This window comes from Anolis carolinensis, chromosome 4 (genome assembly GCF_035594765.1).
Source record: "Anolis carolinensis isolate JA03-04 chromosome 4, rAnoCar3.1.pri, whole genome shotgun sequence".
In the NCBI taxonomy this organism is placed as follows: Eukaryota; Metazoa; Chordata; class Lepidosauria; order Squamata; family Dactyloidae; genus Anolis; species Anolis carolinensis.
The window spans coordinates 22,108,348-22,133,551 of NC_085844.1; the positions used below are offsets into that span (position 1 = coordinate 22,108,348).

Sequence of the window (25,204 nt, forward strand, 5' to 3'; positions counted from 1 at the left end):
AGATAGGTTCTGTAGTTGATTTAGGTTTTCATGGCCGGAATCACTGGGTTGCTGTGAGTTTTCCAGGCTGTATGGTCATGTTCCAGAAGTATTCTTTCTTGATATTTCACCTGTATCTATGGCAAGCATCCTCAGAGGTTGTGAGGATGCCTGCCATAGATGAAGGTGAAACATCAGGAAAGAATGCTTCTGGAACGTGGCCATAAAGCTTGGAAATCTCACATCAACCCTAGGTTCTGTAGGTTTGCTCTTAAGTTGAATTTGTATGTAAGTCAGACCAGGTACAATTTTGTTTTAGCTTTGGATAGCATAAGGAAGAGTTAACACCCCAGTTGAGTTTGTTTTGCAGTCTGTGCCCCTGTTTAGAAGATTTCACCGCACTTTGACAATTGTCTCTTAGACAACTGGATTTTGAAAAAAAAAGATAAAACTTCATTTGAGACACCCTTTTCCCACAATAACTCTTCCAGGACTGAATTTACTTTCCTAGGGGTAGATTCTTCTCACTTCCTGTTGTTTCACCCACATTCTTAATTATGAGTCAGATGTTTGTATCTTGGGTACAGCCTATATCTTTAATTTTGAGATGGTGGGCATGATATGTACATAATTTTATAACATTTTCATAGCATTTATATTAAGCTATATCAAAGTAAAAATAAAGTAAAATTAATAATATTTATTGCAACATTTAGCATTTTTACTAGAATAAGCAATGGGTTGCACCATTGATATACATTTTGTTGACAATGCCCAAATGAGTAGTATTTTCAGTATCATTTTGTCCTCCATATAAGTTAATTTTAGTAGGCAAAACAGCAAATTGTTTCTTTCAATTCTGAAGCAACTCATTTGTGTTTCTTTAACTGAAACAGGTGTCAAGAGAGATACATTATGTTGTATATATAGCACATGCCATATCATCAAGTTTTGTTAATTGTCAGCTTTGTTTTATCTATGACTTTAAGGTCAGGCGTTGTTCTTTTTATTTATTTTCTGGAAAACATTTTATTCTAATTAAAATGAAGACAACATGATGCACTCGAATATTATAATGTAAATGTGGCTTTGTACAAATGTATGTTATTTTATATAGTTTAATCCACCGAGACAAAGTTAAATGTTTCTTTATTCAGTTCAGTGTATGAATGTTTTATATGAATTTACAATACTAGAAGAGGGTTCAACAAAATGACTGATGAGCATTCACCTATGCATACCCTACTTATTTATAGATTTCTGTTCCTATGCAATCTAGCTAAGTCTAATTCTTGTTTGTATAGTGATCTGCATTTAAAAAATAAATAAATATCAAAACTGCATAGACCCTACGTTTAATTGGTAAAAGATAAATTCATATATTAAAACATTATCTCTCAAGAGATGCATTTTTATTTCCCCCCAAATAAAATGAAACTGTGAGGCTAATTAAAAATTTACTGCAAAAGTGTTTCAGTAAATAATCAAGAGGCAATCTAGAATTAGAATAGATGTATTTGAGGAATGGTATGAGTTGATACAACAAAGCCAGCATCAACATGGAAGGTGCTAGCCATTTCTTTTGATGCCCAGCTCTAGTCTGACTCATCACCTAAGTTCTGTCCTGTCATTTCAAACACAATATTTTTCTAAGATGTTTATATCATGTCAGCATCTTCTACATATATTTTTTTTCATAATTCCAACAGCCTAAATCTTTTCATTTGTTTTTGTTTTGTTTTTTTTGTATTTGTGATAAAGAATGTTGGTGACAGAGGGTTTGGGTGGGAATACAATTAATCTATCAAATGTGATTTGTAGAGATCTGATCATACATGGTGCAAAGGTTCTGGCAAAACTGTATTATCTATTTATTTATTTATTTACATACTAGAATATACTGTAACAATTTCAGGGTGGTGCATAGAAAATTCAGTTTAATCTGTTTAAACAATATAAAAGAATAAAGAGTAAGTGAAATAGACCAAAAGCATATTCAAAATAGGCATGTTAAAACAAGTCAACTACAATTAATTAACAGGGTTCTGTTCCCCCAAAAGCATTTATGTTGATTATGAAATGTACCCCCCCCCCATTTACCTCGCTGTATCAGGGGGACTTTGATGATTGGTGCCTGTTAATTGGTTGTAACAGACAGAAAGTGTGCAGTTGGGATTACATGGCTTTGATGTGTACCCTTGACCAGTTCGTGAAGGCCAAGGCTCTGGAATAGCCACGGCTCTGGAATATAACTTGTGTTATATTAATTATTTGGTATATACGTTTGGCATCGAATTGCTGCCATTTTTGTTGTTTGAATCCCCAGAGTGGAGATGGGACAGTATATAAATAAAGATTGTTGTTGTTGTTGTTGTTGTTGTTGTGGGACCCAGAGGATGGGGAAGAAATCTACCATTGAGCTGATTTGGGTTTTTTTCACTGTTCCTGGGAATTGGGTGGAAATTCCCTGGGTTTATCTTCCAGTGTATGGCTGTACAGGGATCAAGCTAATTGTTGGACTACCCTCAGGTGTTTTACCCAAAGGAAGGCTGAGGAGGTTGCCAAAGGTTGACACCTGGCCTAAACGGGATATACATTTAACCTCTTCCTCAGTTTTGAAGGCCTTATGAATGAGGCTGGTTGGGAACAACAAAGTACTAAGCCTCAAAGTTGGGTGGGTGAGATACCCCAGGGGCTGACTAGGAGGCAGAAAGCATGGCCAAGCCCTGGTCCAGAGAGAGATGATGAGATCAGTGCTTTCTGCTCCTTTAGCTAGAGAGGCCTGAAGGCCTCGCACCCCCTCTATAGTTAAGTGGCATTCCTTCTCCAGCTGCCACAGAACCCCAAGGCCACCACCAGGAACAGTCTCTTCTCTCCCCACCTCCCTGTCTGGCTTCCGAGTCTTTTTACACAGGTGGTTTTATGTGTGCAATTCCAACACACCATTAAATATAATGCATTCTTCAAGTTTGGTGATATAATTTAGTCAAAAAGGTGAACATTTGACTTAAATGAATATTGCATTACAGTTTTTTTCCTTCAGCATTTAAAAATTAAATATGCAAACACTCAGAACTGCACAGTTCCTCAAATGGTTCTATTTATCAAAGCATGAAGTTTTCGTTCTAGCTTTTAAACCTAAAAAGGAATCTCCCATATTCCAATAGACGAGAATGAGAGAATACTGATATAATACTAGTACAAAAGTATTTTAAAATTTCATCATTTGCTTGTGGGTGCATAATTTATGTTATAGGAAGAAAATTCATGGGAGTAAAACTGAAATCATACAGTCACTGAGGTCACATGTGGCCCACCAGATGCTGAAATACACTTTCCATAAACCTTAACTGTTAGACATGCTGGGTAGAACTGATGACAGCTGAAGTGCAATAAAGTCTGGAATGGTACATGTTTCCTTCCCATTTGTTCCATTGGGTAACATTAATTTTTATGTGAGAGATGTGATCAAAAAATCCACACATTAACTAATTTGGTAATAAGCTTCTGTGTTCAGAGTGACACTAATTTTTATGCAAGTAGGCATCAGATTGCATTCTTAAGTATATTCTTGGTTTTTCAGTTGAAGCAAATTAAATTTAAAACTTTTCAACTTTGACAGGATCATTCTATCTCTTTTGGATTCATCATCCCATATTTGTATACATGTAGTGAAAATCTAATGGCCCATATATAAGAGCAAGGTGACAGAAGATGTAGGATGGATGAATACAACAAATATTTAGGGGCTAAAACACTAAGAGGGGAGACCAACAAGGAATAAACACAAAATATTGAGTGTGTCTAGGAGATAACTGCTTTGTGTAAACTGGGAGGGAGGTGCAATATCTATCTATCTATCTATCTATCTATCTATCTATCTATCTATCTATCTACAGTGAAGAAAGAAATACAGTTAGAGGGGTAAAGAAAATTTAGAATGTTCTTGTTAACATGAAGGATCAATTAAAACAATACAACAAATATGTAGTTTTTAGATATGAGAGTTCTCTTGTATTATAGGTAAGCACAATAATTGTGATTTAGGTTGGGGAGGATTAAATCACAGACAGTTTTTAAAACTTCCTCTCTGCTCTCCATACAAGAGCAGAAACTTCAAGTGGCACTAATCCAGTTTTACTTTTTCCTTTAGCCATGCATGAATGTGTATGCTTAAGGATTTAATGGATCATCTTTGACCCTGAAAAAACTTTTCTGTTATTTAATTTTATCTTAATGTTCTTTTCTTTTTATTGAAGTGCTCCCAGGGACAAATATGAACAGAACATCCATAGAAATTAGTAGAAAGCCCAAGGTTTTAGTATAGCTTTGGCTAGGCATACATACATATGTACAGCATAAATTGAGAAAAACTGAGCTAGATAAAGCATTTCCCTACACACAATATATGCCCAATTAAAACTAAGCTTGTTTATCTATGTGGGTTGTTCACAGACATTTTGAAAAAAGAAAGAAAAATAACTATAATAATAAGGTGGACAGGAGTGGTGGGAACTCTGAATAGAGTAACTCTACACACTACTACAGAAGAACCCTCCATCTTGTTTTCGGGGTTGCCTTGCCGCCTGTTTTGCTTCTATGATCTTATAATTCTCATTTCTTTCCCCATTACTTCTGTCCTACTTAACTTCCATAGCTACAAACAGGATAACGACACCAACAATAGTAGTGGAGGTCAGAGTTGTAGTTGGGAGGTTAAGTATTTTGCTAAAATGTATAATTAGCATAGATTCAAAGTAGTGCTTCTGAATTAGTTTTAAAATAAGCATGTAGGAGAGGATATCACATTGAGCAGGTTCCAGCACTGGATTTTTGTAGGTAAAACAGTGGAATTAGGATCATGTACTATCTTTTTCCAACTGCGAGCCCCTCTGTGCACCCCACAACCCCCCCCCTCCAAAAAAAAAAGACCTGCACAGGAGCACAGGAAAATAATTGGAAATGGTTTCTGGTCCATTTAAGGATAACGGGACTGGTGCTGGAGTGCAATTTTGGATGAAGATCGATGGGCTTTACCTTTTGTTGATTAATTCATCTTGCAATACTGTGGTTTTTTAGCATTTATAACGTCATCAAGATAGTCATACGTACTTAGACATACTGAGGACAGAATTACTGTAATATGTGGGACTTTAGTTAGTAATTATTAATGGACAAATCATTAAATTTAAATTCTATCGATTTCAGCATATCTATTCTAACAATGATTCAATTTCCATTTAATTCAATGTTGTTTAGAAAAGACTACCCAAAACATTAACTGCTGCTCAGAATGACTGTTAGCCCATAATTCAGTGACAGAAAGTTGGGACTGAAGCTTTATTCTTAGTGTTTCAAGAATTGAAAACAAAACTAAACTGGCCTGATTTCCTCCTTAGTGTATCCTTATATGTTATCTCACTTTGGCCATATGTGCAAGGAGGCAGTAGTCTGCAGACTAGGTACACACACACTAGATAAAGTGTGACCTTTTAAAGCTATAAATCTATTTCATCATGTCAAAAATCAACTATGCTTGTTTTTGTGATTAAGCATGTTATGACAGCCTTTACAGCATTACATATATTAAATTGATTGCTATACAGATTGGTTGTCAGTGAGTAATCTAGCCATCTCAAATGATCTGATTTTGTCAATATTTTAATGATGCTGTGATATTTTTTCCTTGCCATAATGAAACTGCAGGTTACTCTAAATGATATCAAGGTTACAACTAAGTAAAGGAGAGAGGGGAAAAGAGGGAAAAAAACTCAAACATTGTAATGCTGTGCTCCATTTTGTCAGTGCTTTAATTAGACAATTGTTGGACAATATTTTGGTAGACAATCAGGGACATTTTCATATGTCCTTATGAGTGGAAATTTGAGCCCATACAGGATGGATCCCAATTTGAGTTTTAAAAATATAATAACTCAAAGGAAATGTCACAGCAGAAATTTAAAAATGGGACAAAAATTATTGTCCTCATTAAAAAGGGAAATAAATGAGATTTTTCTTTAAAAAAGCTTTTGGAAACACTATTGTGTCCCTCTATTGAATTTGCAGGTTTCTAGGGTTCTTAAAAAAATATCACAAAATCAGTTGTGGCAAATGGAAACCAGAATGTTTACAACTGTATTTAAACTTTGCATAAAAGGCACCACACTTTCATTACAGGAAAAGATATTATTTCTTTGTTTTCTTTCCTGTATATCTTTTTGTTATTTAATTTTAATATTTACCTTCTGTGTAAAAACAACACTCCTCTGATACTTCTTTCCTGGTTTTGTGGGAACACAATACTATTGGCAAGGAACTTATATTAATTTACTCCTCCGTGATAAAAATAATTGTCAATTGAAATGAACTCTTGATAGACTGTATTATCTGATATGTGTTTTTGTTTGTTTTCTTAACTAGTGAAAAAGGCCATAGATTTTAAATCTAGAGGATTTAAATTGTTTCCAGGGAAAGACAACAGCAACAAGTTTTCTATCTGTGAGTGTACTCCTTTTTTGTTACCTTTTTCTAGTGCAAGAGTGAAGTTTGTGCTGTTTGTGTTGTTGTGTGTATGTGTTTTCAATATTGTTCACATTATCTAAGCATTTAACTGTATTAAATATTACTTCTACAATCTGCATGGTGAATGTCAAAGTGTTGTTGTGCTCTGAAGAGTGACTTTGTACAAAACTGGCATCACCGGAATATCTTTTTCCTAATATTCCACATTATTTATATTGTTAATGCTCCACATTTAAATTCATAAGTTCTACAAATAAAAAATGCTTATCGTTTCCCCCTGAAGGTTGGCTTTTACTGGAAGTTATATTAATTTGAGCACTGATGCAAAGCAATGCCTAAACATTTCTGCTTGGGAGCAAATTCTTCTGATTTTGAAAGGGCTTCTTTTTAATTTCTTTAACATTCCTTCCAGGGTTGATTAAAAAGGTTTATTACATCAATGCATTAAAAGAGCCTGACCCCCCACTTGTATGACAAACTGAGAGAGAGAGAGAGAAAAAAGAGGGATGATCAGAGAGGGATAGAAAGTTTGTTTAATAACCCTTCACCAAAAGTTGAAGAAATCCTATTTGATGGAATCTGACTTTATTTTTCATTTTCCCAATTGATCAGGAAGATGTTTTTAAAACAGTCAGAAAGAGTCATTGGCATCTTTCCTTAGAATCAACAAAATGTTCAAGAAAATCAAAAGAAAAAATTCATCCTTGTTTCCAAGATCTAGGTAGACATTCTGGTTATGTGATGGTTACTTGTTTCAAGCCTATTCTTTTAAATGCATTTTCAAAGAAAAATGCAGTTGAAATTAATTCCCTTCACAGATTCTTTAGTAATATGTTAATTGGTTCAATTATTATTTTAACATTTCCAAAGGGCCTTTGCACAACAAAATGCCAAAGACATTTCTAAACCCTGAAACAAACAAGCAATCATACAAAAAAAACAGGAAAAAACCCTACAATGAAAATTGAGGGAAAATACATTCCTTGATTAACTTTGTCACTATAATTGTGGAATCCAGAGTTAAGCAAAATTGCTCCACTTTTTTTCTTGAATCCTAATTTAGAAATGAAACCAAGTGAAGATCCCTGAGAATACTTTTCAGTGTTGTTGGATTTCATTTCTAGAGAAGAAGCAGGCAAATGGCCTACAGCTATACCTCTGTTAATAAAGTAAATGTGTTTCTGGGAAGACAGATTTTTTAAAAAATAGAATATATTACTACTCCCCAAAAACAGAACAGTTCAATAGGCTTCAACACACTTTATCTGAAACCAACAATATGCACATCTGAAATGTGACAAGCAGATCCAAGAAGCATTTCATAAGTAAATAAAAACATCTTAAATCTCCAAGAGACAACATGAATGTCTCTTCCAAAATGTATATTAGGACACCAGCTTTTGCACTTCATGCATGCTCAGTAAGGAGGTCTGGAAGCTTCTGTTCTTTATGTTACTAATTGGAGACAAGCACACATAAAACCAACTGTGTGTTTGCATACATATGTGCACACAGTTAGAACAATGACCCCAAATGTAGTTTGTGGTAAACCCACTTGATGTTACCATATTACACAGCATATCTCCAGATCTCTTCCCCCAAATCTTCCACCCAAACTCTAATCTACACAGATTGCATTGCTTATTCATCATGATGAAGCTGGACACTTGTACATTCTTTCCAAGGCAACAGGACGAGATATTCCAGTAATATCTAGGCAGTTTTGAGAGCCAGATCCACATAACTACAGGAACAGCGGCATCCTTTTCTGAAAGACAAAATTCTAAATCATGTGACCTATTACTAGGGATGTAAATAATATGCTCATAAATAATATTTAGATATGTTATTACTTAGACAGCCCATCTGTAAGATTGTTAATAGCTGCATTGGGATTTGTATTTTAGGAAAATAATAGAGACCAGTATCATGTCCTCCCATTTCCCTCTATAGATATATAGAGAGTTTTGCACAAATTAAATTTTCATAAAATATGCAAGACACCATTGCAAGATAAATAAAACTCCTATAATGTTTTTCAGGAAAGAAAAAAAATGTTTGAAAAAATTCACTTGCAAGAAAAAAACAAAACAAAATTCATCCCTACTTTTCACGCCCATCTTTAAAAGGCATAGATAAGTTCAGGCACTGATGATGAATTGGCTTTGCCAACCTATTCACTTTAAATAAAAAAGAGGTTGTAAATGTTGATTCTCCTTCTACTATCATTAAGTCTCATATAAGAAGTGGTAATAAAAACAGCTTTTACTTCTTAAAAGTGGCATTCATTACAGCAATAAAGATTTGAAACAGAGAGTAGATTTTTCCTTACATTATTTCCTTGTGGGAACGCTCCCTTTTTCTAAGATGCTATTTAAAGGACTTAACAGATGATAGGAGAAAGGTGTTCAGCATGGAAGGAAAATGAGACCCTTAAAAAATCCTACACCTGTCATGCTTGTTAGAAGTTTAAGCAGCTAATTCAAGAACAGAGAATAATCTCAGTTAGGACATTCAAAGGTCCAGCAGCTACTATTACATCTTGTGTGATTCCCATGTTAAACTGGAACTATTTCTTAGGATGCTAATTATATCCTCACTTTTCTGATGTTCCAACATTGTCAGCAATCCTCATTCTAAAATAAAATGCCATCTCTATCTATCTACCTATTTATCTATCTCAGCATCAATGAAAGGAAGACATCTCTGTGTGTACTTACGTTCTTTAACTTTAGCAGCATTTCAAAAGTGTAAATAGGTTATCTTTTATTCATAGTAATCTTTGATCTACTTCAGCTTGAATCCAGATGGAGAGGATCTACATATCTTTCAGCTTCTGACATCTGAAAAATACAGAAGAAGAAAAAACATCAACTTTATTTTCTATTAATTAAACTAAGTTGAAAATGCAAAACTAACAAGGCTGGGGATAGGAAGATTTCTTTTAAATACCTGAAATCCAAATAAAGTTTTAAAGAAAATGTTAGTAATGGCTTGCCATTTTTACAGTCACTTTTCAGAGTGTAACTTCTTTTGAAACATTTAAATATAATATATGCACTGTTTCCTTTCTTCACTAAGAAAATGAGATATATCGAGCCTGTGTGGACCTTAGGCAGATTTTATTCAAGCTTATTATCTCCACCTATAATAACTGTCTTGAAGTAACTTTCTATATGGCAAGAATTTTCATTGAAAAGGTGCATTCACTTATTATCCTACACAGTGCAAAAAATGGTTTTAGAATGAATCTGAGAAGCGGGGGTAGTGTTTGATAATTATATTTTGGGAAAAGATCACAGTGTTTGAGGCTGTTTAGCTGAGATTTAAGGAAATGATAAAATAAATATCTAAAATTATGTACTGTCAAGAGAAAGTATAAGGATTCCTCTCATAATATGGGTTTCTCACATATTCTTCCAATGAGGTTGAATGATGGAAGAGTAAGGTGGATAATTTTTTTCTTTGCACTACAGAATTACTTTAGTTACAGAAATCATTACCTAAATACACAGTGTCTTTTGGTAAATTCATGGATAAAAAGTCAGTAGTGATGACATCATCTATTATTTCCAAAATCAGAGGAAAATGGTTTTTGATTTCTGTAGAAATGTGAAAGTGTTCCACTTGGCTACTATGGGAACACAGTGGTACATTAAATTCACATTCACTTGTGTGTGTGACAAAAAATGACCCAAAGGATCTAGGTTCACTTATATGTGATACTGCTTTGCAGTCCATCCAGTCATATTCTCTTGTAGAGGAAGTCATGCATACACCAAAACACACTCTATATGCCTCGGTGTGGCTCTTTAAATCTTCTGCCAAGGTGTGGAGTGTGCAGGGGGTGGAGAAGAACTTCTGTTATAAAATGGATCCATAATTATTGTTCTTTCCTTTTAAAATTAAGAACAAGTCAAGTAGAAGTTTTTCTTATAAATACACAGAAGTACTTTGTACAGAATCAGATAATTTGGGTCGCCCAGTATTTCTTCCTGTTAAAATATGCATAGGGTCAAGCAGGGATCATCCCCAGCCACAATTTAACTGTAAACATCAGGAATTGAATTTCAGTCTTTGATTTTAACATTTCTTACATGTCAACAGTTGCTGTAGGTTATTTTCTCTTTTTGTAGCAGTTTATATTGCTATTTTGATGTATAAAAGAAAGTAACTCTGTAATGGGAAAATGTTGTATTTGATATGTGTAATAAATTGAAGAGAGATTTGAGAAAGATGTGCAAGAAATTCCAGAAAATGAAGAAAAAAAAAGATCTCCCCCATCTTCCTTCACATGAACAAGGGAAGGAACTGTTCAATATATTGAATATCTAGTTCAAATGTTTTTAGACATGAAATATGAAAAAGCAGATGATGGTTTGAGCAATTTACACATTGTTTATTGTAATACAATAACCACCATCATTTTAAATTGGGTAAATTTCCATCTAATGTCATTGCTACTAATATCCAGCTACAATAACTGCTTAGTTTCACCTTTGTTTTGGTAAGCCATGTATTTAATACCTAAGACATCTCACTAGCTCAGTATTGTTTGAGTATAAAGGTGGCATGACCTAGAAAATGTAAATTTTAAACTATACCTTCAATATAGCCAGTTTATCCTAATTATATAGACAAATTGACAAACTGCAAAGTTTTGAGTACCCTCCATACTCATGTATAAGTCTAGAAATGTTGTCAAAATACCCCCAAAACCTGGGTCTACCTATCCACATGTCAGAGTGAGTACTTTTACCTTAACTGTTATAAAATGATAATAATAATAAGGGAACTGTTCCCTTCTGTACAGAGAGCGGCCAAAGACAAGAGCTCAGTCTGTCCTGGGAGAACCTAACTCTCTGCCATGGCACTACTTATGAACTTTATAAATGCCTGGTTGAGGAAAGCCTTGACGTATGCACAGATCATATGAAAATCCATACTCTGGGTCCCACTTTTACATGAAATAAACTTATACATGAGTATACATGGTATGCTAATCCTTTTAACCTTCCGCAGACAAGATATTCTTTAGATATTCATAGTTGTATATGATGACAATGATAATTGTAATAGTCTAATAGAAGAGTAGTTAGTTTTAATCTCTACATACTTAGAAGATGAACCTTCTAGTATCAGGGCCAGTATGTCACATAAAAAAAAGGAGCATGAGTAGAAGGTTGTACCATGTTAGGTGGAAGTTACTGTGGAGAGTGACATGGCTAAATGTCCCATTAAGCATTCTGTCAGCCCTTATTGAAGTCACTTAAAGCTTATGTTGAACATTTGGAAGTACAGTTTAGGCATCTAAAAAAATGGAAGGCAAATGTACCATGAGAATGGGAGCAGAGCATATATAACAGTTCTATATAATTTTCCATGTCTCTCTGTAGTGCTAAAAATTTGGAGACTGAAGAAAAGTTTCACGAAGAGTGGCTCTTTCTGAGGGACAATGCCTATACTATGCCACTCCCACTGCTATGTTTCTGACTCACATCATCAGGCCTGTACGGGGGGGGGGGGGGGGAGAGCAAGAGAGAGAGTTAAGAGTTCAGCCCCCTCCCCCAAAATGTTTCAAGCTTTAAAAAAAAACATGGCTTACACAGGAATTTTAACTGGTTAACCAATTTATGAATAAACCAGGTTTTTTTTTTAAACCCAAACCTGAAACATTTTTTTTGGAGGGGGGTTGTACCCTTGAACCTCCCACCCCTGTCTACAGGCCTGCACATCATGCTTATGAGATTCTCATAGGCAAATGATTATGTAGTGCTCTGTGATCATAATGCTGGATGAGAAAAGCCTTGGCTCAGACTCCGCGTGTCTGTTCATCTATACTAGTGTTTCTCAAACTCCTCTTCCAGGTGTTTTGGACTTCAGCACCCAGAAATCCCAACCAGCTTATCAGCTATAAGGAGTTGTGGAAGCTGAAGTTCAAAACATATAGATGAGAGCAGTTTGAGAAACATTGATCTGTACGATCCATTTCAGTAAAAATAATTGTGATGAAATCTTTGTATGGCAGCTCCTTGCACTAAATTTGGATACCCTTATATTAAATCAACACTAGTATAATATATTTGTTTATATTTAATATTTAATTAAAGAGATGTGTTACAAAATTAGATCAGCAAAAGACAAATTGGACAATGTGAACAGGATAAAAGGGATTTACCTTAATACAGATGATACCGAAAGTCTAGAGATTTGATAAAGGGTTTGTCTACACTGTCCCCAAACTCTATACTTCCTGTATAGGGACTTCCTGTATTAGCTCCATCCGAGATCCAGGCCATCACCTGTCACATCTGTGATGTAAGAATGAGGCATGTGTGTGGGTATCAGGAAGAAGAGGAGATTACCTGCCATCTTCTTACAGGTCACATGGTCATCCTGGTCTGACATCAGCAGAGGTGACTGCAGTGACCAGGACTTGGAAGGAGATCAGTGGCTTGCTAGGAGTGAAAGCAGCAGTGACATGGAAGATGTGACTGTTTATTAGGGTGGACATAGTTTTGAGCCATGGGGACATAAGTAATCTAAGACTTTTTTTCCTGTCAGGAGCAACTTGAGAAAGTGCAAGTTGCTTCTGGTGTGAGAGAATTGGCCATCTGCAAGGATGTTGCCCAGGGGATGCCCAGATTTTTTTATGTTTTACCATGCTTCTGGGAGGCTTCTCTCATGTCCCCGCATGAGGAGCCAGAGCTGAGGGAGCTCATCTGCGTTCTCCCCGGATTCACACCGACAACCTTCAGGTCAGCAACCCAACCTTAAAGTCAGCAGTCCTGCTGGCACAAGAGTTTAACCCATTGTACCACTGGTGGCTCAATCTGAGACTAATAGAATAGGAACTGGCCATTTCTGTAAATACAAAAAGATAATGTTTCATAATGGAAATAGCCAGGGAATCTTAGCTGGAAAAGAATACATCAAGAAGCTATCCTTATTTTCTAAAATGAGTCATTTGACAAAAGTTATAAGTAATGTCTTGACTTGTCCTCATTTAGAGGCCCAACTTATGGGGAAACCTTGCATTTTAAAGCCAATATTTTAATTAATTTAAAAATGTGAATACAAAAAAAAATGGAGGGAGCAAGAAAGAAAGATTATGGAAAGTGTCTAGGACATCAGGGTGGGGCTAGGCATAATATATCCTGTTAGTATAACTTGTTCATTTAAAAACAACAACACTTTTGTGTGACAGTGAGAACTATTAAGTAAATTTTCCAGCATGGCTATATCTGCAACATCCATACATGAGTATGCATAGTATATAACAATTTTATCTCTCATGAGTTATAGTATCTCATGGCATAAGTTTCAGCCATGGCAGTGAATTATGACATATATATATTTGCTAAACTTTTTGAAAGATACATAAATAGGAGTCAAGACAGAAACTTACCATCAAAGAAAAGCCAAAAAAAATAGCAGCAAATTAATCCCAGCAATGACGGTAACATAAGTACAAGTACTGACATGTTTTGCTATCATTTTAGCACTCGAAGACATGTCTCTGTTATAATACACTATTAGAAATGTTTAATGGTTTCTTGTTCAGTATTATTTATGTGGTGTGTCATTAATAGTTTAAAGGACACGTCAATCAAGGCAGAAATACTTATTTTCTCTTAAAGAGGAGTCAGTAATTATTTCACCCATATACAAATGGGTTCATAACACTCTAGCAACCAATATATAAATGAACCATTGGAATCTATTATTATTCTCAGAGAAGCAGCATATAAGTAGAATCACGCCTACTAGTTGCATATGTCCAAGAAGACTAGATTTTTGAAAGTAGCTACGTAAGCTTTAAGGAAATAAGGAAAATGTCAAAAGAAGTGTGTGTTATGGTTCAGCAATCTTTTATTTAAAGATAAGAAAAATCTCACTGGGTGTCCTTTGTTTTGCCTGAGATAAAATATTTAAGGACTGTCTCCTCTCTGACAAAACTGTCCCATTACAGAGATGGGCAGTGATCCATAAAGAATCCTTTAAGTTATCACATCCAAATCCAGAATGATCTTTCAGGAGACATTGTATGGGTTGTTCTCCTGTGGCCAAGAGACCTTTCTATTTGCTTAGTCCATTTTGATTCAGTTTTATCTATTATATTCCTCTGTCTGTAAAGTTTTTATACTCATCCTTTCTGCCGATCAGTATTTTAATCATTCCTGTTTGCATATAAATGGTATTAACTGCTCTTGAAGAAAATTTGAAAAATAAGTCACAAATTTCTTATATTAGTCTATCAATTAATAAAATAACCCTTTGGGTCTTGGCTATGGAATTAATGCAGAAAGGGGCACAATAGGGTTGTTGACTTAAGATTTTGTCCCCCTTCTCCTTCTCTTCCTTCCTCCTCCTCTTCTCTCTCCTCCTCCTCCTTTTCTTCTCCTTACCATTCTTTGCACTGAATTGGAGAGATTATATGAATACAACAAGATTGTATGGTTTTTTAGCATTCCTCATAAGATTTAGAATTTCTAAATCATAGTATTTAAGATTTAGGATTAGGGTGTTCTAGTAGGACTGGAAAATCATTACTTTTCTATAAAGTACATTGAGCTTTGATCAGTCGCTGCTTCTTAGCCAACATATTTCTGAGTGTTGTTGAGAGAATAAAACAGGCTGTTAGAAGGAACTGTATGTCACCTTGATCTCTTTGGAAGAAAAAGTATCCCTGAAAGAGTTTTTTAAAGGATTATTTTAAATCAAATAGTTCTCAAAATACCAGGATTTATGTATAATTGCATTTTTTTTAAAAAAATGTTAGATTAAAAAAAGAAAAAAAGAAAAATGTAGGGAAAATGTTGACAGAACGAATAATCTTCAGAAGAATCTGAAGCACAGAAGCCAAGAATGCTGGCTATTAGATGGGAGAGAAAGAGAAAATTATAGAATCATAGAATTGGAAGAGACCACATGGACCATCTATTACAACCTCTTGCAATGCAATAAAATCACAATTACAGTATGACTGACAGATGGCCATCCACCTCTGTTTAAAAGCCTCCACAGAAGGAGTTTACATCGCACTCCAAGGCAGCAAGTTCTACAATAGCACAATTCTTACAGTCAACTTGGATAATGGAAGAGCAGAATGGGTAGAAAGAACATATGCAATGTCTGTTGCAGATCCAAATATTGAATTATTTTATTCTTGCACAAAAATTCAAAGTTCTCAAGTCTGAATTACTGTACATGTTTTATTTATTTTCACATCTTGAGACTTTTAAATGACAATGTTATGACAAAAATGTATCCTGCATTTAAATGTGGTATTTTGGAGTCCCAAGATCAGGATTTGAATCTCTGCTCTGCCATGGAAATCTACTGCATGACCTTGAACAAGTCACACATTCTCACTTTCAAAGCCTTCTGAACAAATCTTTCCAAAGAAATCTTGAAAATATGGGATCAATTTATAATCACCATAAGTCAGAAGCAACTTGAAGTCACACTACAACAACAAAGAAAACTATTAAAATATATTAAAGATCATAACTTGTTTGACCAAGGTTGCAATTCTTCATTACTTTTGTACTTGAAGGAAACAACAAATAATATTGGCAATGTTCTTCCCATTGTGAAAACATTTTCTAAAACTGCACTGTCTTTGAAGCCATTGCACATTTGCAGATAATTTGTAAGATTTATGGTATTTGCAAAAAAAAAAAAAAAAAACAAACCAAAAAAACCAAAAAACAATAGCTGTTTCTTGTGCAGAAAATGTTTTCTCTGCAAGTCAAGCATGTTCAAATTTTTTGTAGAGTAACTTTTCAATTAAGTATTATCTGCACAGAGAACACCTTTGTAAAAACATTACTTTCTGTGCATAAAATGCTGTATTTGGGATTTTCTATGTGCAAACCTTCCATATGGTTGATTTGTACAGATATTATATATATATATATATATATATATATATATATATATATATATATATTGATAAACTCTGAACTGTGAAAATTCTCATCAGTCTAAATGTATTGCCACGTTTTCTCAACATTTGAAAAGCATGTGCTTTGACATTTTTCCAATATGTTTATTCCTTTCATTTCTTTGATCACACATTTTTTCAACCAATAGAAAAAATATTCTGCATTTTATGTATATTCGGTTTCAACAAAGAATACTTTATTTTTTAAAAACATGTCAATTGCTGAAATAAAACTACAGTGGTAAGATTCACATGAGATGGACAGGAAGAGAAACATAATAATTGTCACATATCCTATAGAACTGGGATTATGAAAGGAGTTTGAATAGTGTGGTTCACGGACTACATGTCTTCTTCAGGACTATTTTTATTGAGCTCAGGAGTTTCTACTTTCTTTCTATTTTTAAAAATAATGTGTCCTTGTCATCAGTCTCCCAAATACCATGCCACATTTTGGGATTTCTGGGACATTGTATGTGGGGGAAAGCCACACTTGAAACTAGAAAAACAAAGAGAAAAACAAAATTGTACTGAAATTTCTGCATCTCCAGGGCCAGAATTAGTCATTTTCATCACATTCTGTATATCAGAGTATACATACATTTGTTTTAGTATTACTTTGGAAATCTAATGTTTGAAGTCACAGAATGACCTCTACCTCAATATTTATCATAATCCTATAGTCATCTTTAAATAGGGAACACATATAATGTCTACATGAAACTGAATGTTCCATATTTTAAGTCACATTAAATTTACTATTGAACTTGAAATGCATTTGACCTGTTATGATGCATCCCTCTAACCCAAACTCTTTTCCATCATTATATTATTCTATTCTTTCCACTAATGTGGAATGCTTGGCCATAAAGTCTATCTGTAATGCAATCCACTGATATTCTAGAATAATTTCTTGCTGAAAATACTTACTTAAATTATATACTTAATTTGAAGTCATTCAATAAATGGTCTGTGCATTATTTCCATTCACTAAGACTGTATATTTAGAAGACACTTTTTTTGAAGCATGTCTAACAGCACCCCCCTCTCCCTGGTCCCAATTAATCAAGGCTTTTTATAATACAAAGCATCCCAGTAACAGAAAACAACTTGTTTCTAAACTATTACAATAAAAGTATTTTTCAGGATTTATGTTGTTAAATATATTTCTATACAAGCATATGCAATATGTCCACCATATCTATAGGGGACATGTTGCTGGACTTAACCATGGTTAGTGAAAATCATGGATAGTAGGAATCCACCCTCAGTGCCTACACCTGAGAGTGGATTTGCTTTCTTTATGGTAATGTATTCACCAGGTGAAGAACCAAGGACCAACTTCTGCTATTGGATCCACTATTTACCCAGTTATTCATTTTGGGACATTATAAGAGTTGGGGGTGCATTTTAAGATCAGTTCTGCCTCTCCTGCTTCTGAGTCTGGGAAAATTCATGACTGCCTATTTCCAGATGTCAAAATAATAGTGACAGATATTGAGAGGATCAATTTGATTTCAAACATTAAACTTACAAAAGAACTGTAAAAATGTGCATTTGGTCTGTTTCACAGTAAACAATTAAAATACATAAATCATTACCAAAAGATCTCAAATTCCTGCTAACAATAGGCCTGTTTTTGATCAGTTTTCTATATGTATTTAGTTCTCATTTATGATGACATAGTGCAAATGGGGTGAGGACAAATCTTTCATTCATGTTCTCCTGTACAGTGTGTTTGACATTTTAATTGAAATGCTAGATTTCGAGTTAAATTAAAGTATTCTATTTTTTTTCTTTTGCAGTAAATGAAGGAGGCATTAAACAAGCATCCAATTTGTGTCCAGATCCTGGAGAACCTGAAAATGGAAAACGGATAGGCTCAGATTTTAGGTAAAATCTGTAGTTCTCGAAGATGGGAAAATCTTTTCATAGGACTCTGATTTGTGTTTTTATTGGTACCAGTATTTGCAGGAAACTATCAGTGTTTTCATTTAATCTAATGTAGACACCTTTTCCTTATATTGCTTTTCATCAGAGTGATAACTAATCAGCTGGAGGTAGATTTCAGTAACTTCTCATTTCAGGTGTCACTTCAGTATTAAAAATGGGCAATAGAAATGTGGTGTTGGAACACAATTGTCTATTTGATAATATAATACTAGAGGTATTTTTCTTTTAGTAAATTTTCTCCTTCTTCAAAAAGAACTTGTAAAATGCAAACAACTTGTCAAATGTAAAATATCAGTTCTCCAGGTATGAGTTGGGACATGGCTATATTCACTTCAAGAGTCTACTGTACTCTCTTGGTACACATCACACCTAGATCTTTATTAGAGATAAACCAAGACTGTAAGCATGGACTATTCTCTATTACCAGTGTCACAATTAATGGTAGACGTAGACTGTCACTTTCTTTATAGTCAAAATGGGTGACCAATCTTGAAATTAATATATAATCAATTACAATATTGCAGGAACTGAAGAAATGAATATACTTTTCATGATCTAAAAGATTTGCACATTGAATTCAATTTGCAATAGTGTGCACTATGTCTTGGAGAATCCAAGTTACATCCATGCCACAATTCCGGCAAAATATGAGGAAGGGCAACTTTTTGGAGGAAGGAATTCATTCCCATAGAAAAACCTGTATACCTCTCAGATCCTTTTTGATAAAATACCACAAGAAATCTGAACTTATGTGGTTCATTCCAGTTTCACATTTCTGCAAGCAAAATAATCAGGGTTGTTTGGATGCCCAGAATAATACGTTAGCAGGAGCCATAGGAAAATTGAGGAATGTGGTCTCTGAAGAAAATGTTGTTAGTGAAAGAATAAAATGTATTGCACTCCAGAAAGCATGCATATATACAACAATGTTCTATGGAGTTCAGTCTGTCAGCCTTGATTTTGAGCTGCTATCGCAAAATATAGAAAAAGGTACTTTTTTATAATCAAGTTATTTCATTACAATGTTGCACTTATTTTCCTCACTCTTCAGAAAGGCTGGCATGGATAATTCCTTACTGCCTCCAACATACTTTAATCAGTTTTCCCTTCTTGACTTGACCAATAACCACAGATGAAATAAATTATCTGATACATACTCTCTACCTTCCAAAATACCCCCTGAGAAAATATGATGAGAGGAATTGTTTAAAGCAGACTCTGCTTGTCAGTACCCAGTGATCAATCCATTGTTTACTTATATAAACTATCAGGGGAAAATCCAACAATACTGGGAATTTAACATTATGGTATCCATTCACAAAGGAGTCTCAAACACAAATCCAAAGATGATGATGATGATGCTATTTATTTATACCCAACTTTATCTCTCCTGAAGGAAACTCAAAGTGGCTTAACATAAAAGCATTAGTTTATAATTTGAAATATTAAAACAGAATTAAATATAAGCAGTATTAAAAATTCACAGTTTTAAATCATTAAAACATATTCAATACATAAAAACATATTCAATGCATTAAAACATATTCAATTAGTCATCATACCAATTCATCATACTAATTAGTATGTCAAAAATAAACATAAGGGATTAAGGTTAGTGTATGGGCTAACCTCTCCAAGTTTTGCATAGAGAAATGCTGTTTGGAAACTGAAAATGGTATAGCTTTTTTCTGCAAAATAATTGCAATTTCTGCACAGAAAACAGTGTTTTCCTCACAAAGCAATAACATTTATATGCAGAAAGCAATGTTTTTACACAGAATATGTCATGAACTATGAATCGTTTTTTTAACTGCATAGTTTTTTTACTGCCTCATAGTGAGAAAAAAATGATAAAATTAGCAGTGCTTGGCTGCATAGACATGCATTCTAAAACAATAGGTAAAGATGGGCACAATTAAAAAAAATATGTTGTTGAAGGCTTTCATGGCCGGGATCACAGGGCTGTTGTATGTTTTCCAGGCTATATGGCCATGTTCTAGAAGTATTCTCTCCTGACGTTTTGCCCACATCTATGGCAGGCGTAGATGTGGGCGAAACGTCAGGAGAGAATACTTCTAGAACATGGCCATACAGCCTGGAAAACATACAACAACCCAATTAAAAAATACTATGCAAACTTGTTCGGTGAATAGACACCGTAAAGCAGTAAAATGCATTAAAATGGGCATGAAGGAAAAGGCATAAAGGAACAATATATTAAGATGCCTGCAGATTTCAGTACATGAAGAGAAAAAGAATCTTGCAAAATCATATAAATGAAAGTCCATATATGAATGTGTGTGAGCTTTAATAAATAATAATGAATATGTATATATAACAAAACTGAGTATGAGAGTTGCTAAATTTGCAGTGAAGTCTTTTCCCCAAAACTAAAATTATCAATATGAAATAGTTTTGAAAATCCTGATGGAAGCCAACAGTGTAGTGAATATATAGTACTCTAAGCCTTTTTTATATATATTAAACACAGGCATGACTTCTACAAATAATTTCCAGAGAAGCCATATGAATGAAACATCGGTTGTTGCTTTTGGCACCAAGAAGCTTGATGACCCGAACTGAATTGCATTTGTTCCAGTTTTGTGAAAACTGGAAGTCATGGTGCATAATTGCCATAGGACTACCAGTTTGTGTTGTTAAAAACAAAAACAAAAACACAAAACCTGAATCAGGAGTCCCTCTTTTGATAATTCATATTTTCCTCCATTTAGTACCGCTATGTCTGGCTAACCTGCACAACATATCATGCACTTCCCAGTTCATTGTCTTCATTCCTTTGCCATTCCTTCTACATCTCTTTTGCTCATATTGCCCAGTTACAAATATCTTCAACATTTTCTTTTCTTTACACATCTTAAACTTTTGAAACTCTGCTTTATTTTTCAAGACATTTCCTAGGATTTGGAAGATTATAAGGATAATACTGATAGTCATCCTTACTCTCTTTCATTGTTTCACTCATTTTTTCTCCCATCCCAATAGATTTTTAAAAGTTTCCAAACATCATCTTTCTATGAGGTTTTTTTGACAAAACATGGCAAGTATGGGTATACACTAACCTCAATCACATATCAGTCATCTCTCAGACCCTTCCTACACTGCCATATAAAACCCAGATTATCTGTGTTAAACTGGATTATATGGCAGTGTAGACTCATAATCAAGTTCAAAGCAAATACAGTAGAGTCTCACTTATCCAACATTCGCTTATCCAACGTTCTGGATTTCCCAACGCATTTTTGTAGTCAATGTTTTCAATACATCATGATATTTTGTGCTAAATTTGTAAATACTGTCATTACTACGTAGCATTACTGCCTATTGAACTACTTTTTCTGTCAAATTTGTTGTATAACATGATGTTTTGTTACTTAATTTGTAAAATCATAACCTAATTTGATGTTTAATGGGCTTCTCTAATCTCTCCTTATTATCCAACATATTCACTTATCCAACGTTCTGCCGGCCCGTTTATGTTGGATAAGTGAGACTCTACTGTAATGTGGATTGCCTGCTTTGATAACCTGGAGTATATGGCAGTATGGGGGGGGACTCAGACTCCAGCCTTTGTTTGGAGACAGAGTTGGCGCCATTAGTTTATCATTAGGTAGGTATATCCTGCTTGCGTAGAGACTCAAGCAATTGTGTAGCGAATTATTAATAAAATTATTAATAAACTGCATTTCCATAGCCCCAAGAACAATACAGTGTCACAGACCTGCTGTTGGCTTTAGCACTGTCATTCATTGCCTTATAGAAATTTGACAGACCACTTTGCAAACTGATGAAAGGTATGCGCTTTTCCCTAGAAAGATAAATATCTCAATGTTTTCATATAAAAATTTTCATATATTTCATTGCATTGGAAACTGATTTCATTTACACATGCAAGTTTGCTAGGGAAAATATAGTAAACATTTGAAAATACATTTTTTAAATTGCCATACTTACTATGAAGGAATTTGAAGAAAAACATTTTCTTTTTGCTCCTAATCCATGGATGCTACCCATCTTATTTGATTTCCCCATAATTGTGTATCTTGCAAACTAGATATCTCATATGCTGACATCTTATCACATGTCTGCAAGACTGAGGATCACAAAAACCTTTTTAAAAATGGATAATGTTTTATAGGAATTTATTCTAAATCCAAAATGACCTCATATTTGTCTATTAAATACACTTTTTTCAATTTGTTTTGAGATTTCTGTGTTGCAAGAGGTAACTGGAATTAGTAAGGATATTTGTGAAAAGACTGAGGAATGACATTTTTATTGTGTTCTTTTAAAAAAAATGAAAATACATTCAAACAGCTGCAGTATTGGCGAAAATGATTTTTTTAATCGCAGACCTGTGAATCTAATTATTATTTTCCAAATAATTTCTGTACAGCTATATTGTTATTCAGTCTGTTGCTTTTCCCCTTAATTGCATTATATAAAATTTTTATCTTAAAAATGACCTGGTAAGTTTTTCTTACACTAAAAGAAGCACAAGATGCTTAACTGTAGTGGAACCAGGAAAAAAAGTGATATCCATGTATTGCTTCATTTCATTAAATGAAAAATCTGGAAAACACTCTGAAGAAAGATATTTGAATATATGTAACAAAAAACAATAAACAAGATATTCCGGAAGGTCTTCTAAATTGAAAAATATAAACATTTATAGTAAAGGTAAAGGTTTTCCCCTGACATTAAGTCTAGTTGTGTCCGACTCTGGGGGCGTTGGTGTTCATCTCCATTTCTAAGCTGAAGAGCTGGCATTGTCTGTAGACACCTCCAAGGTCATGTGGCCGGCATAACTTCATGGAGCGCTGTTGCCTTCCCGCTGGAGTGGTACCTATTGATCCACTCACATTTGCATGTTTTTGAACTGCTAGGTTGGCTTATAAAGACTTATATTACTGCCATAAACATATTATTTATATTTATACTCTAGGTATTTTATATTTTCCATACTGAATGTGTGTGTTCATGGGCTTCTTTTAGAAGCATGCTAAGACTTATATGGTTGGTGATTAGGGCATGGAAAAAGCAGAATCTGTGACAGCCAAGGCCTCTTAAGGAAGGAGTTCTGAAGTCTGGGAGCAGCCACTGAGAAGGTCTCCCTTGTTTCCACTAAAGAACTCTGAGAAGGTGGTTAGACAGAGAGAAGGACCTCACCCAAGATCTTATAGGAGGAGATACCATCTTTCAAATAGCCTGGAGCAAATGCCAAATCACAACACAAATTAAACTGCTCAAATACTCATTGCTTCTTTCTAAAAATAGTGAAAATTTTACATTTCTAAATTATAAAGGAGATTTATCCCTCTGTGCCAGCAATGCCCCCTCTAGAATCAAAGCAGATCAAAAAACAGACAAGGGGAAGGGGAGCAATGCATGATGCTTCCCTTCCCTTGCTGTTTCTTGGGGAGCTCAAGCAATTGGTTCTTTTTCTTCCTCACCAAGCAGCTACTTACATTCTTTAGGCACATACATTTGTGGAGTACAGTATGCCTAAATTTCTGTCTGTCTGGATTAAGCTCACCTTTTGCTGCCCTCTGAGCTGCTACATGTAGGCAAATGAGTGATCCTCTCTTTGGTAAGATTCCAGATCTCTGAAGTAAATGTATATATAAATGCTGTAAATAAATAAATAATAAATAAGTAAGTTTCTTGCATTGCAATAATTGAAACAGAATCAGAAGGAAGAAGAGGTGGAAAGGGTGATGAAAATGCTCATGCCTGCTTGGAAACAATTCTTTATGAGTCTCAGCCAGTAAATCTCCCTAAATGGCTGCTTGGGATCTTCAAACACAGCCCCTGGGGCTGAGCAGAGGAAAGACTTCCCTCACTGTCCATGTGCGCATACCTCTGTGGGCAGGCAAGCAGAGAGGCAGCATTTTAAAGTTTCTGCTTCCTTAGGTCAAGCACACCTGTTGTGAAGAAGAACTCTCTTTACTCTGCACTTTGCAAGGTGGTGAAGCAGGGTACAGACTCCAGCAATGAGTGCAGCAAAGAAAGTCAGCCAGCAAACAGAAAGGTTAGGATGAAATGCATTCTGCTCTGGAGAATTAGGCTGTGAAAAGGGTCCTACACACATTTCAACACCAGGAGAAAACTGGAGAAATATTAATTGTTTTCTGTCATAGGTAGAAAACTCCAGTAATGATTTATAAGGACAAATAGTTGAGATGTGGTGTGGTTTATTTATTATTTATTTATTACATGCATTTATACCCCGCCCTTCTCCCCGAGGGGACTCAGAGCGGCTTACATTCTGCCATGAGGGCCAGCAACAAATATACTATAAAAACAAAACAATTAAAACATGATAAAAACATGATAAAAACATGATAAAAAGTATACAAAAATTAAAACGCTGCAAGGCAGTTATTGTTGCAGCTATTGTTGTTGAATCCTCTATCATGTCATTTAAGCAACTGAAAACAATTCCAGATAAAACCAATCATTTCTGCATTGAAATATTATTTCTGGAACAGAAAAGGCTGTAATTAAAGAAACCCCAGTGATTAAAGACATTCTGCACAGGTGGCTGATTTGTACTAACGTCCAGTTATTAAAGACATTCCATGCATGTGGTTGATTGGTCCTAAAAACAACTTTTGCTGCACAGGAAAGTATTCAGTTTGTGTGCACACACAAAACAACCACATATAAAATTAATGTAGAATAAGTCTCATACTGTGAGGTTTCTTCTCACTCCAGAATACTTCCCATCAGTTTCTCAATACTAAAAAAGTTTGTTAGAAAAGATATTTTTGAACATTCTGC

The 25,204-nt window shown here is 34.7% G+C and overlaps 1 protein-coding gene across 8 annotated transcripts in view; it reads left to right on the top strand.

Annotated features, from left to right (window-relative positions):
• csmd3 (CUB and Sushi multiple domains 3) overlaps window positions 1–25,204 on the top strand; it is a 709,139-nt gene that overhangs the window by 350,386 nt on the left and 333,549 nt on the right. For 5 of the 8 annotated variants that reach the window (XR_010005888.1, XM_062980075.1, XM_062980076.1 and 2 more), the window contains 2 exons: window positions 6,400–6,477; window positions 18,256–18,343. Coding sequence is in view for 7 of the 8 variants with exons in the window: in XM_062980075.1 (XP_062836145.1) it covers window positions 6,400–6,477; window positions 18,256–18,343 (166 nt within the window). In the remaining variant the exon portion in view is untranslated. The remainder of the gene's footprint in view (window positions 1–6,399; window positions 6,478–18,255; window positions 18,344–25,204) is intronic. The other 3 variants (XM_062980077.1, XM_062980080.1, XM_062980081.1) reach the window with 1 other exon arrangement.